General features: G+C 49.1%; 4 protein-coding genes across 4 annotated transcripts, besides 3 other annotated features; 3 read left to right on the forward strand and 1 right to left on the reverse strand.

The window, feature by feature from the left end:
* Positions 1-402: 402 nt before the first annotated feature.
* ACLA_091220 (uncharacterized protein) lies at positions 403-1,019 on the reverse strand (the record flags this gene model as incomplete). The annotated part of the gene is made up of 4 exons (XM_001272849.1): positions 403-436; positions 513-578; positions 669-734; positions 886-1,019. The coding sequence occupies 4 exons, from the start codon at positions 1,017-1,019 to the stop codon at positions 403-405; spliced, it is 300 nt and encodes a 99-aa protein (XP_001272850.1).
* A 32-nt stretch (positions 1,020-1,051) lies between these two features.
* Positions 1,052-1,074: a microsatellite.
* Positions 1,075-4,256: 3,182 nt separating this feature from the next.
* ACLA_091230 (C6 zinc finger domain protein) lies at positions 4,257-6,008 on the forward strand (the record flags this gene model as incomplete). Its single annotated transcript, XM_001272850.1, has 1 exon — positions 4,257-6,008. One exon carries the CDS (start codon positions 4,257-4,259, stop codon positions 6,006-6,008), a length of 1,752 nt encoding a protein of 583 aa, XP_001272851.1.
* Positions 6,009-6,865: 857 nt separating this feature from the next.
* ACLA_091240 (aromatic alcohol reductase) lies at positions 6,866-7,935 on the forward strand (the record flags this gene model as incomplete). The annotated part of the gene is made up of 2 exons (XM_001272851.1): positions 6,866-6,934; positions 6,991-7,935. The coding sequence occupies 2 exons, from the start codon at positions 6,866-6,868 to the stop codon at positions 7,933-7,935; spliced, it is 1,014 nt and encodes a 337-aa protein (XP_001272852.1).
* Positions 7,936-8,427: 492 nt separating this feature from the next.
* Positions 8,428-8,451: a microsatellite.
* Positions 8,452-10,570: 2,119 nt separating this feature from the next.
* Positions 10,571-11,610, forward strand: artA (14-3-3 adaptor artA; the record flags this gene model as incomplete). Its single annotated transcript, XM_001272852.1, has 5 exons — positions 10,571-10,631; positions 10,696-11,002; positions 11,077-11,318; positions 11,373-11,443; positions 11,503-11,610. 5 exons carry the CDS (start codon positions 10,571-10,573, stop codon positions 11,608-11,610), a joined length of 789 nt encoding a protein of 262 aa, XP_001272853.1.
* Positions 11,611-12,668: 1,058 nt separating this feature from the next.
* Positions 12,669-12,697: a microsatellite.
* Positions 12,698-13,968: the final 1,271 nt, after the last annotated feature.

The raw sequence follows: 13,968 nt of genomic DNA on the forward strand, positions 1-13,968 counted from the left end.
TTTTCTTTTTTTCCTTCATATTTTGTGATTACTGGAGCGAAGGGATCTCTAAAGATGGTTTTGAAACGGTATGGCGATTTGTCATTTCCACACTACGGTAGGCATAATGAATTCGTGATGTTCTAGAGTTGCTTGTGCTTTCTGCATCGGCCCTACCACCGCGTGCAGCGGGGGTCGCTATGTCGGGCGTTTAGATGCTGCCGTAGACTCCGTCAAGCCTTTCAGATGGGTAGTAGTACAAGGTAGCGGGAACCAGTGGCCATGCAGCATTTCTATAAAATACATTGAAAGACTAGAGACTATAACATCGGGGAAATGACATAGATTGATTGATCGAAGTCATTTTTGATCTAAGATATCACGGTGGATGGGGTAGAAGAGATATGCATGGGGCTTAGAGCTTTAGTTCTTGCCCTGGTTCTTAGTGAAATCATCACTGCAGTTGAGAGCGAGAGAGAGGGGAGTAAGTTAGTGGTGGTGATTCATCAAGGGCGGAGGGGGGAAAGGCGTACAGGTGCTTGTCGAGCTCGGCGAGATGGGCCTGCTGCTCCTTGATCTTCTTGCGGAGGCTCTCGAGCCTGCGAGGGAGTCGGTTAGTCTTTTGTTGATTTCTTCCTTGTGACCGGTCTGCCCGCCTGCCGGGAGGGGATGGATGTGCGATCACGTACTTCTCCTTCTCCTTCTCGTGGATGTACAGGCTCTCCTGGGCGGCTTCGCGGCGTGTGAAGGAATCACTAGAAGGATCGGTGTTAGTTTTTTTTTTTTTTTTTTTCCCCTTCTTTTAATCCAGGTTCTTGTTGATGGATGTTGCTTGTCCTCGGCCCCGCCGGTTCTTTGCGGTCGGAACGGCTTGAGAAGGACTGGGAAGAATTGGAATCGACATACCCTGACTGAGAGCCGCCGGCGCGGGGAGCACCAGTATCGCCAGCACCCATTCTGGGGGCCAGGGCAGAGAACGAGCGGTTGACGATGGCGCTGTTGGCCGATGCGAGAGGGCGGGTGACGGACTGGCGGAACATCTTGGGAGGGATGGATGAGGTTGTAAGAAATAGATTGATCGATTGATTGATTGATGTGATGTGGGAGAGGGGAAGAATCCGGGGAAGGACAGGTGACTACTAGGGTAGGTGTGTGAGGTGAGATGAAGTTTGAGTGTGGTTACTGTGGTAGTAGTTAGTCTCCCTTTAGTAGTGGTGGTGGTGGCTCGGGGATTGTAACTTGTAAGGTTAGCTAGCTTGCTTCAACCAGTCTTGTGTCATTCTTAGTCGAGTTAGTCTAACTACGCGTCGGCCGGAATATCTCGTAACACAACGAAGATGACCCGGCGACGACACTAGCCAACAACCAGCTCGGAGACATCAGGTGATAGGGCATCAGTCAGCGACTGCACCCGCTAGCTTTATTTGTACTAGGGCTGGACCATGCAGACGTTTGCAGAGTTGGAAATTATTGGAAAAGCTGTAGGTGTATGCTCCTAGACAGAGACCATGTCTCACTAGTCCTAGGTCAAGTTTGCCTAGGAGCTTGTCACTAGAATCAATAGAAGCTGGACTCTTATAGACATTCTTGCACTCTGCAGAATCCAAGAGCTAAGAGTGATATTTATCCTCTTTTGGCGCTTTATAAATCTAGAAACAGGGAGTAAAGTATTTGATTGACTGATTTAAGCTGATAGAAATCATTCTCAAGTTGTAACTATTGAAATGGAACCACCCTCATTTAGAACAGGAAGACCCTTTATCGCAAGCTTGCTAGCCTGTTTAGCTCTTCTCTTCGAGGACAGACTTTCCCAATTCTTATACAGAGTTAAGTCTGCCCATGACATTCTCGCTATGCGACCCTGAACTTGTGTTTCGTCAGGAGCCTCGGGTAGCATTTCGGCATTAGGACTATCGCTAAGAGATAAAGAAGTACTAGGCCAGCCTTCAGCATCAGGAGGCACTTGGGGAATGGTCCATTCCTTAATTGTTCTTTCAGCAGGAGGTTCTTCGGTAACAGGTTTAGGTACTTCGGACTCAGGCTCTTGAGGAAGAGAATTAATTGGGTCGATTCTGTTGAGCTTTGTTGCTAATTATACAGAAGAAACGCCAATTCAGCTTCACCACCGCATCGTCAATCTGTCGGCGAAATGACTTACCGTGCTGGTAGAAAGTAAGCGAATTGATAGAATCTCGAGAATCATTTTCATCATAACATTATCAAACTGATGGTCTCGGCCGAGAATACTGTAAAATTCGCGTAGACCAAGCCCTGGATCTTCAGGCTTTAGTAATCGCTGCAAGTTTCCTTCGATATACCTTGTAAGCCATGTTTCACCTGCGGGAAAGCTCGAAAAAAACGTCCCTCGTCACCTGCAGTAGCTCAAAAATAGGAATCTCCTCATCTAGTTGCTCCATAGATTTCCGAAGGAAATGAGTCGGAAGGCCATATCGCTTATTCCCTATGGCGAGGGTAACAAATGGGGATTCGTAGGGCCAGTGAACAAGTCCGATTGCGCTTCTTGTAACTTCTAGAAAGGACTTATGATTATCGTCAATTTTTGGAGAAATCTCCAGAGACAGGGGACGCATAGCCACCTCATTCGACTGGCGCTGTTTCGTTTTCTTTTTTTGCCATTTTTGGCGGTTTCATTTTGCCAGCCATCAAGCAATCCTTAAGCGACTTTTCCAGGAATATATGAAAGTCAGGGATGAGAGAAAGCCCGACTGCCTCTAATATAGGTGGAAGATGCGGGAAGCAGGGTAATGCAGTAGGAGTTGTTCTGCAAGGCAGCCGGAACACATCATCTGTGCAGTGAGCAGCACTTTAGTGCCAATTTCTGAACTGCGGTATGAGCCAGGGGCCCAGGAGACGACTTGCTGCAAGTAATTGCCTTTTTTTTTTCAACCCACGATGTCCATAGACCGGGGATAGCTTATCCAAGTCCAACAAGCTTGCGTGGTGTGCCTGACTGCCTGGTGATCGCTCGGGCCGTGAACGGAACGGGGCCGACCCGGGACTATCCCAATTTGGCTCCGACATAAGAACAATTGAACCAAAATCAGCGGCGAAACTGGGGATGGGTGGCGGGTCGGCAGCGACGGGAGGTTCGATCTCGACTAAGATCTACTTACTAGTTACTACCTAAATGATCGCTGAATTGTCAGCCCACCATTGTGGAGTAATCCGCCAAAGGAGCAATAAGGCTATACATAAAGCGAAGACAAGGCGACGCGTTCCCGAGGAAGGCAAAACAGGAGTACAGATAGTAATCAATGTCTGCCCAAGTGCAACAAGTTGCGCCTTAAGCATATCAGTGGTGATTTCGAATGGTTGACGTGATTTGTTAGTACATCTACAGCGGTTATATGAATAAAGAAAGGACAACAAGACATACGCCGTAGAAGATCGCAAGATGGGCATCACATTCACATAAAGTAAAGTGGAGCCCCTTCAACCTTTAGCTTTGCATGACTTGAAATTGACGCAGGGTCCAGCTCAGCTGCGTGGCAACGAACTCTGCTATGATACTCGAGCACAGTAGATACTCAACTGGTAAAAAAAAAAACACAAAATTATCAACCGTTGCGTATTACAGGATTGTTCCTCGAGCTCAGCCCATATAATAATGCGGACCGTTCAGCCACATGCGACACGAACAGACAGCAGCACACAAATTCATGAGCGCCGATTTTCTTTATGTCTCCCCAGTCCCCAACTACCACAGCAACAAGGCATGGAACCGTGGTCCGTGGGCATGAACTAGGCGACCTACGAATTGTTAATTGCGTGGCAAAATATGGTTCGTTCGCAAAGACCAATACTTGAAACGTGGGGTCAGCGCTTTCATCTCCCCATTAGCTTTGCCAACTGCTGAGTTCTGACTATTTGACTCGGATGCTCAGTTGGCTCACTCTTGATGGAGGTTCGGCATTAATATTGCAAACTTTCCCCCCTTCAATCTGAGTATGGAGTTGCGCTAGCCGCTTTGAGCTAGACCAAGGATGTTCTCTCTGGCTCCAAAGCCCACCAGCCTCCAGATACTAAGCTGTCTTATAAGAAATATCACCCTTCAGAGCCGCTTTACGCGTTAGCAATAATAGCTAATATACCACGAACCATGTCTAGCGATATATGCACACCATCGCTGGCTGGCAGAAAATAATCTATACCATAATCGCGTCAACCCCGCCCCGAAATGCTGGCCAGAAAATCAACTCTACTACAGTTCTATTTCCACAGCAGTGAGCTTTGGAGCTCATAATTTCTTGCCAGTCATGTTGACGACAATCGCCCAGCGCAAGCGTGTGAGGAAGGCATGTATCCCTTGCCATCAGCGCAAGCGAAAATGCGACACTGTGTATCCTTGTGGCATGTGCACCACCTACGGATACAACTGCAGGTACACCGACGACAACACCACTGGTACTATGGGCGGCGGCGTACCTATTCCGCCTCCAGCCAAGCGCGTCAGCCTCGACGGTGAAAGTCGTCTGATGGGTCGGGCCGCCACAGACCGCAGTTCGAGCAGCCGGTCTCATATGGAGCGAGACCGCCGTGAAGGCGACGGTTTGTCGACCAAGAGTCCCACCATCGTGGCCGGCGCGTCCCCGGGCATCTTTGATGAGCAGAAGTTCAGATACTCCGGGGCATCGGCGGCCATGGCATTTCCGCACATCTTGGGTGTGGCTCTCGGTTCCGACAGCCCTCCAAAGATGCGGCCGTTCGCTTACAACTTTGGCATTCGCCCCGAGGAGGCATCCAATGCTCACTGCTTTCTGGGAAATCTCATCTCGGAGGAGGATCTTAGTTTTTTCTCGGGTGCGTTCTTCTCGGTATTGGGCCCCATCGGCGACGTGATGGACCCAAGAATCTACGCCCAGCGATGCCGGGATTATTATAATAGTTCGGGCAGCAACGCTGTCGCCTTTGCCGCCGTGGCTGCTGGCGTCGCTGCTCTCGGATCTTTCCTATCTCCCAACAGACACCCGCGGGAGTCTGACCTGGTGCAGTACGCCAAAGCCATCCTGGATGATCCGGCCTCCATGCGTTTGCATGGTATCGACCACATCATCGCATGGGGCATGCGAGTGCTTTACCTACGGGCAACGACCCGGCCCAGCAATGCCTGGATCGCTTCGTGCACGCAAATGCACCTCTGTGAAGCGATAGGGCTACATGAGGAAGAGAACATCAAGAAGATAGCATCTGTCGCTGGCGCCGCTGTCGTTGGACATGATGCGGACCGGCTGAGGAGAATTTTCTGGATCTCGTGGGCCGGGCATAACATGCTGTCCTATGAGTACGATCGTTCTCCTGTAGGATTTCGGACCGTAACTTGCCAGCCTATCATCTCGATACCAGGGTCCGTTGCCGATCAGTTCGTACAACTGATCCAGATCATTCCATCGCCCAATTCTCCGTTCCAGCTCGAATTGCAGCCTCCCACTCCGAGTGAGGAGCTATTCAAGCGTTTTAAGGCGCTGGGTGAGCTCCAATTTACCCATCCGTTCCTGGTGGTGACTAAGGCGGACATTGCGTTTTGCTTCTATCGACGCCTTTACCAGCTCAAGATCCGCATACCGGACGATATCATTAAGCTCATCATTGATAGCGGTAACGCCGCAGTGGAGGCGGCCGAGCAGCAAGCTAGCCAGGGTCGTCTGTTCTGGAACGTCATCGGCAGCGTCTTCCAGTATACCTGCATCCTGTTGGCCATTGACACGCCGGCGGCCTCCGCCCACATCGGCACCGCATTCAAGGGCTTGGAGAACCTTGTCAAGGCTGCCGATACAGGACTGACGCGTGAGGCGTTGTCGATGGCGCGGCACCTACTCAGCCTTAATATGGCAAAGAAGCGAAAAGAACTTGCTCAGCTGGAAGCTGTCGAGGCGGGCTATGAATTCTTTCAGGCACCGCCGGTATCCGAGGCCAACGCCGCGGTGTCAGACATGGATTGGCAGGTGGACTGGGATCAATTCTTCATCGAGCCTTATTTATCCATGATCGGTCCTGACGTCCATTTATAGTGACGCGGGTGTCGTTGGATATTGATTCACTCTCCAGTCAACAGTGATTCAATATGTGAATTATCAAACTATAGTGTGATATTCTGGGATGGTTTAACGAAGTTCCGATTTGTACCTATAATAATGTAATACATATATAACCTTGGGAAAACAATCTTACTGCAATTGACTTGTTTCCTGTACCATGTTCTTGGACGTCTTGGATAGAGGGCGTGTAGACCTATAACGCCTCGCCGCGAGGCGCAATAGAGTATATGTAAATTTGTGCTCCTTGTCGGAATTTTCTATCCTTATAATTCTGGAGGGTGAAGACATGCTCGGAGCTCCATCAGTCCGTCGGTCCGTAGGTGAACCATCAATGCCATGCGTCTTGTGCGGCCTTATGTGCGGCTATTGCGGACTTAATCACCTACCGCCGCCCTAACCTATCAGGCAGTGTTAGCGGACCCCTGCGTGCGGCTACTGCGGCGGAGAAGCGCGGGCTTATCAGCCTCCCACCATCGCCGTCTTTAATTTGGCTGCCTTCGCCCGCTGGAGCTCCTTCGCTCCCTGTGCTATTATCTCCGGGCGAATCAAGTTTGAAGTTCCGACCTGATTCAGTCGCATATACCGAATGTGGAGATCTATTGTCCGAGATTTTCGAGTACGATCAGATATGACAAGGCTGAGATGGAGAGAACCTCAGTGAACCACAGCACTCGAGACTGGGTCTGAAATGTATAAATGGACGGGCATTCCCTGCTTCAGAGAGGGATAGCCAGATACTCACCACTCTCTCACAAGCTTAAACACGTCGAACGCCTCGTTCGACCATAATAGCAGCGATTAATACATTCCCATCAATCAACCCAACCATAATGCCGAAGTACGCCAAAAACCAGTCCGTCGACTTCAAAAACGCCATCGAGAGAGTCGCCATTGTCGGCGTAAGTAAACCCCTCAACAACACCACGTGTACAACAAAACTAACAAACACACTTAGGCTGGAGGTACCGTTGGATCGCATATTGCCAAGGCCCTTCTAGAGACCGGAAGACACACAGTCACGGCCCTTTCCCGCAAAGACAGCGGTAACAGACTCCCCGAGGGCGTCCTAGTCGCCTCAGTCGACTACGATGATGAGGCCACCATTGTTGCCGCCCTCAAGGGCCAGCAATTTTTGATCATAACCATGGCCCCTACCGCGCCTCGGGACACCCACAGCAAGCTTGTCCAGGCGGCCGCCAAGGCCGGTATTCCCTACGTCATGCCTAACGGGTATGGCGGCGACATCGACGACATTAAATTCGGCGAAGACACAATGCTGGGGCCCGTGGCTAAGGCTAACAGGGACGAGATTGAGAGGCTCGGCATGCAGTGGATCACAGTGTGCTGTGGATTTTGGTACGATTACAGCTTGGCCGGCGGGGATGCGCGCTTTGGGTTCGACTTTGACAAGCGTTCCCTGACAATCTATGACGATGGCAACACCAAGACCTCGACGTCGACGTTATCGCAAGTTGGGCGCGCCGTGGCCAAGGTCCTGAGCCTCAATGAGCTTCCCGAGAACGAAAACGATAAGAGCCTTACTCTGTCGACATTCCTCAACAAGGGCGTGTACATTAAGAGCTTTGTGGTCAGCCAAAACGACATGTTTGAGAGCGTCAAGCGTGTCACCGGCACCACCGATGCCGACTGGACGATTACCCACGAGGATACCAAGAAGCGATACGAGGATGGCCTGGCGCAAGTGAAAGTGGGTAACATGGCTGGTTTTAGCAAGATGCTCTACGCAAGGGCGTTTTACCCAGATGGTTCCAATGATCTCTCGGCCAAGGCGCAGAATGAGCTTCTTGAATTGCCGGATGAGAGCCTGGATGAGTCTACCAAGGTTGGGATAGATTTGGTCAAGGAGCTGCAGCTTCGTGTTGAGCGTATGGCGGCCTAGAAAACAGCATACACATATACGGAATTTGAACTAATTGATGTATGGATATTAACGTGGGAATCCCTTTGGCGAGAAGGAAACGCTTGTCTGTTACGACTCCTCCCATGGACTGACTGTGTAGCCACCAGGTAGTAAGAAGTCTACCGCTCGGTCTGCAAGTACCTAGAACCACCAGGGGAGGTAGAGAGATAGCTAAGGCTATCTTACCTCCCCCCTTAACTCTTATATTCTTTACCACTACTTATAATATTTAATACTATCTAGTAGCTAACTAAAAGGATTATAGAATATACATAATTAGATGAATGAGAGATAATAGATATGTAGTATAAAAGGGTTTTAGAATGCCTGAAGGTCATCCCTTAAGTATGGCCACTAAACCATTTTCCCTTCCCTCAAAAGTCCGGCAAGGGAATCTGGCGGCTTGACGGACTTCGGACTTGGCTTACTTAATTATTCTGCCAACTTGGCCAGGTCAGGTGAGCAGCAAGGAAAAAAAAAAAAAAAAAAAAAAAATCTGTTGAGGCAGATCGGACTACGGAGATGGTTGAATTTGAAGTCACTATGGTATAGATGGATACTCTGCTAAGATTAAAGAAAGAAATGAGAAGATTCCACCATGTAGACCGTAGAATAACAGCAGACTTGGCCCTGCCATCAACATGAATGTTGCAACTTGCAACTTGCAAGTAACTACTCTCCATCTATCGAGGCAAGTTGTGGTTTGCTTGCGGATGCATCGCCTTCATAACCATGGAACAGCCGCCCTGACCAGTCCAAGAGTCCAGACAAACCCACCAAGAATCAGGAAAAAGAAGCTATTGAAGTACGGAGTAATATGAGGCTGCGATTATTTGCCATCGATGGGGAAGATCAAGCTAATAATAACCCTTTTTCTGCGAGGCTTCTGTCAATAATCTTCGATGCCCCCCTTAAGGGCTCCATCGACCAGAAGAATTCAATCAATTTTTCGGATCTGGAGATAACAGTCAGGACTCCGGACTCAGCATCCCAAAGTACCTATCTACTACCTATCTATTCTGGCGCGGGAACGATTGGCGGGAGTGAAAAGAGGGATGACGATGGACGGCCCACCGAACCACATCGAAGAAGAGCAGAGGAAGACCAGAAGAAAGAGAGATGAGACTGAGAGAGACAGAAGAGATAGATATAGAGAGGATGAATAGTATCATTATCTATAGAGCTATATAGAGCTATATAAATTAGAATGGACTTATATAGTAGGAGAACACTATCCTCTGGCACGTACTAACTACTACTCCGTAGTAGTTAGTACATACAGAGTACATGAATGCAGACATAGTACGGAGTACAGAGAAGGATATAGAATCTTGCTAGGAAGTAGGTCGGATCCTCTCTGGAGCATCATCCCTAGAATGATCGAAGAAGGAGAATAATTGTTCTTTTGGATTCTGCCGTGCTTCCTTTTCTTCCCTCTCTGCCTATCGAGTTAAACCCAGACTGATAGTCTGATACTGTCATAATTCATCCATACTAGATAGATCCTACCACTGCTGCACACCCACTATTCGTACTAGTCCGTTGCCCATCTTGCCCCCCCTTCTCGTCGCCCCCCTGCTGTGCTATTACCACTACCACTGCGTTTCTACTACTTACTCCATAGGTCACTCACTCAGCAGTAGACTAAGTACTCCGTAGAATCTAAGTATTATTACTAGCAGGACTGCCTCCCCCCCCCCACCCCCTCTCCCTCCCACTTCAACCAACTTATTATCCACTCCCAATCTCCAAAATATCTTAAAACCACTTCCTTTACCTATTCTCCCTTTCTCTCTCCCTCCTCTATCCCAAATCAACTCCCCCAAACTCTTCCTCTCTTCCTCAAATCCAATTAATTGTTCCCTCATCAAACCTTTATCCTCCTTTTCTCTTTCGCAAATCCTCAAGTTTAGGTGAGATTCTGCAATTTCTGTGTTTTCTCTTCCGCGTCATTTCCACCATCCCCCCCCCCTCGTTTCTCCCTGACTCTTCCATCCTTGTTCCCAGGCATGCCATCATCAGCCTCATCATTGCTGTCATCTTCCCCCCCCCATGATTATCATCGCAAATCATAAGAAAATCTCGTCTTGGGTTTCAAGGGTCGGATTCTATGGATCTTCTTTAAAACCTCAGGAATGAAGTCGCATGACCCGATTATTTGTTTGGGACGAACTGTTCGCTCTACTCCCACTGCTTGCCGACCGGAGTACCTTGGAATACACCTATTTGCAATATCGAGGAACGATTTCGCGACGATAGCAGACGAATGATGACATGCGATGTTTACATGATTTGACGACTCCTTTTCGTCTCTTTTCGCCAGTGAACCGTTCCAAGCTTTCGTGAAATGTATCTGTCGGCGTCTCTCCTTCTGGGGAGTGGGCTCGGGAGGAGTATCTCGCCCTCACTTCCCAGTAGCTCCAATCCATCAACTCTGGGGTCATAATTTTCAACGTTTCGCTTCCATCCATCCAGTTTGATGAAAGTTTGATGATGGCCTGGAATGTCCTTGAAACCCGGACGAAATTGTCAATGCGACCGTTTTGATTTTATTGAATCTGACGAGTCCTGCTTCTTTTTACTAACGATCATTGCCGATTAGAAATCCTTCAAAATGGGTCACGAAGATGCTGTTTATCTGGCCAAGCTCGCTGAGCAGGCTGAGCGCTATGAAGGTTCGTGCTTCTCCTCCCTATCCCTATGACAGCGAGTATATCATGCTAATGGGGTTCGCTCCAGAGATGGTCGAGAACATGAAGGTTGTCGCCTCTTCCGATGTCGAGCTCACCGTTGAGGAGCGGAATCTTCTGTCCGTCGCCTACAAGAACGTCATTGGTGCCAGACGTGCGTCGTGGAGAATTGTCACCTCGATTGAGCAGAAGGAGGAGTCGAAGGGCAACGAGTCCCAGGTCACTCTGATCAAGGAGTACCGCCAGAAGATCGAGGCCGAGCTCGCCAAGATCTGCGATGATATCCTTGAGGTTCTGGACAAGCATTTGATCCCCTCGGCCCAGAGCGGCGAGTCCAAGGTCTTCTACCACAAGATGTAAGTTTCAGCATTCCCCCCCTGCTTCCGATGAGCAATGTTGATCGGTGATCTTTTTTTTTTCTGTGATCCAGGAAGGGTGACTACCACCGCTACCTTGCTGAGTTCGCTGTTGGCGACCGCCGCAAGACTGCCGCCGATGCCTCCCTCGAGGCCTACAAGAGCGCTACCGAAGTCGCTCAGACCGATCTTGCTCCCACCCACCCCATCCGCCTGGGACTGGCTCTTAACTTCTCTGTCTTCTACTACGAAATCCTCAACTCTCCCGACCAGGCTTGCCACCTTGCCAAGCTTGCTTTTGATGATGCCATTGCCGGTAGGACTAGTCCCAAACCACCAAGTATAGAAGCATGACTGACGCGTATCGCAGAGCTTGATACCCTGAGCGAAGAGAGCTACAAGGACTCGACCCTGATCATGCAGCTTCTCAGAGACAACCTGGTAAGATAAGATTCTCGGAGAATTTCCCACCTCCCAAAGCATATTCTAACGCTTTTTAGACTCTTTGGACCTCATCTGAGGCCGAGCCTGCTGCTGAGTCGAACGCCCCCGCCGCCGAGAAGAAGGAGGAGGCCCCCGCCGCCGATGCCGAGAAGCCCGCCGAATAAATGAGAAAAGAAGATGGAGGACTCGCGTCCAGCCATGATCGATCTCAAGAGGGGCGAAAGACTCGTTAATGCCAAAAAAAAAGACAACGGTGCATCAGAAGGAAAGGGAAGCGAGACGCATTCTCCCAATTGTATCATGTAATTGTTCTAGAGGCCGTGGAATTCTTCTTGCAAGAGAATGTTCACGGCTGATGGACAAAGAAGATCTGCTTGTGTTCTGCGCTCTGGATCCTTTACTATTCTCTTCGCTTCGACCGTCTCATTCCGCTTTCTCGGTCTTTCTCTGGCACACTTTGTCGATGCTCCTGTTGTCCCCGATCGTGGTTCTCCGTTATTATTGTTGACCCATCTTTTCCCTATATTTTTTTCCCTTTTTTTTTGCTTATTGCCTCAATTACCCAAAGAATACCTTTCCCTTTTTTACAGAATCGCGCTCTTCTCTCCAGTCTCCCCAATTGCCTACGCGCGAAGGCCGCGACAGTAAAGTGCTGTCGCGGATCCTACATTGGTCACCCCCCATCCACGTATTTGTGCCACCCCGGCGTTTGATTTTTCGTCTTAGCTCGAATCTAGATCTAAACTCAGGCAGCAGTGGCTATCAAAGAAAGTTGAAATTCATACATAAGAACTTGCTCGTTGTCCGTCGAGTTGAAGTGCTTGAGCCCGTGTAAGAAAGGGGCACGAGATCCAGTCAACACACAGAAGTATCTGCAGACCCTTTGTCGTGTCCTGACATGGCAGCAATGTGACTTTATTTCCTAGCGCTGTTTCTCAGGATTCAAGACTTACCCCCCCACGATGTAACTACTCTCGACCATCACCATCTCACCATGCCCGAGTCTCCTGACTCTCCAGCGCTAAACCTAGCCTCTCTGGAAGTTCTATTTATGAGAACGAGAGTTAGCGCCTGAACTTCGAAGTTTCTTGTAAAAGTCAGCTACAGACCTCAAAATGTCAAATGTCAAATCTCAATCTGCAATCCTGAAACCATGACGTCTGCGGCGCCCTTCCGCGCCATCCTTAAATTTCGCCCCTTCATGTGTTTTGTGGTATAATAATGACTGACTGACGGACTGACGGACTGACTTGAGCTGCTGAGCCACATTTGTAAGGCAACCGAAGTACCCGACTAGTAGATTACTAAGTTTCCTACTGAATACATGTGACCTGTGATCTGTGACTGTGAGACATGATGTACCTACCTATCATCCCTAATTCCCTATTCCCTATCCCTCTGCAATGATGTCATTCCTCTCTCCATCCTTTTTCCCTTGCCCGTATTTCCATTTCCCATTTGTACTTTTGCCGCTTGTGACAGATGCGTAGGATGTACAGAGTACCTTAGGTAGATATCTAAGTAGGTACTAGGCAGGCTGTATGTCTGTAAGTATGTAAGTAAGTATGAGTATGTTATGTACTTACATCTACATACGGAGTAGTTGGAACCCCCCCCCCCGGGGAAGGGTAGGTAGCAACGGGACGGCATATTGGTACTCTTTATTTACTCTTCACTTTTTTTTTTTTTTTTACCGTACATACTCGCCTCCGTGGTACTAGGTATGCACCTTTACACCCTTTGCAACACTGGCGGCGGCGCGCGGGGGGAACTGACTCTTGGAGTTATGTTATGTAGGAAGAAAAACTGCAGACTGCAAACTGCAAGGTGCCCCATGCACCAGCGCCGTATTTGGATCTTGGCTTGGATTTGATGGTGGAAACTGGAAACTCGGTATCTCCCGCACGACGAGAAAAAAAAGAAAAGAGAGAACCGAAGCGGAACAAAAATGTGGCGTTCGGGGGGTTTATGGTTAGATATCCGATCGTGGGTTTTCTCAATTTCCCATCCTCATGTGGTGGTATCGGCATCGGTCTGATTGTTGAGCTAGGTGGGTGGCTATCGGGTGGCCGAAGGTGAATCGATTGGTGTGGATTGTGGATCGTGGACTGTCGACTGTCGACTCCGGGTGTGCAGAATTCGGGCCTTGCTTTGTAGTCGTAGTGACCATCGGGGAAGGCGTGGGTGATATGTATGTGCTGGCTATGCACAGTAAGATGGATGCTGGTGGTATCGAGATCGGGTCACACTGCTGCTCCAGCTACAGGCCCCCAGTACCTTACTCCTTACCACCCTTACAAGACGACGGGAGGATTCATTTGATTGAATTCAATTTATTGCACTAAAAACAACCTGCGCGCTCCTGGGTATGTAAAGCAAATGTCCTCAGAGTCAAACAAACAATAAGCAACCGTCAGACCTGGACGGGACAAATGTACACGCGAAAAAGTAGATGAAACCCTCATTGGCTGCTCCATGAAAATGCTTTCCCGCCATTTTTGCTGACCATGAGATCAAATGCG

Source organism: Aspergillus clavatus, genomic scaffold, assembly GCF_000002715.2.
Source record: "Aspergillus clavatus NRRL 1 1099423829798 genomic scaffold, whole genome shotgun sequence".
Lineage (NCBI taxonomy): Eukaryota > Fungi > Ascomycota > Eurotiomycetes > Eurotiales > Aspergillaceae > Aspergillus > Aspergillus clavatus.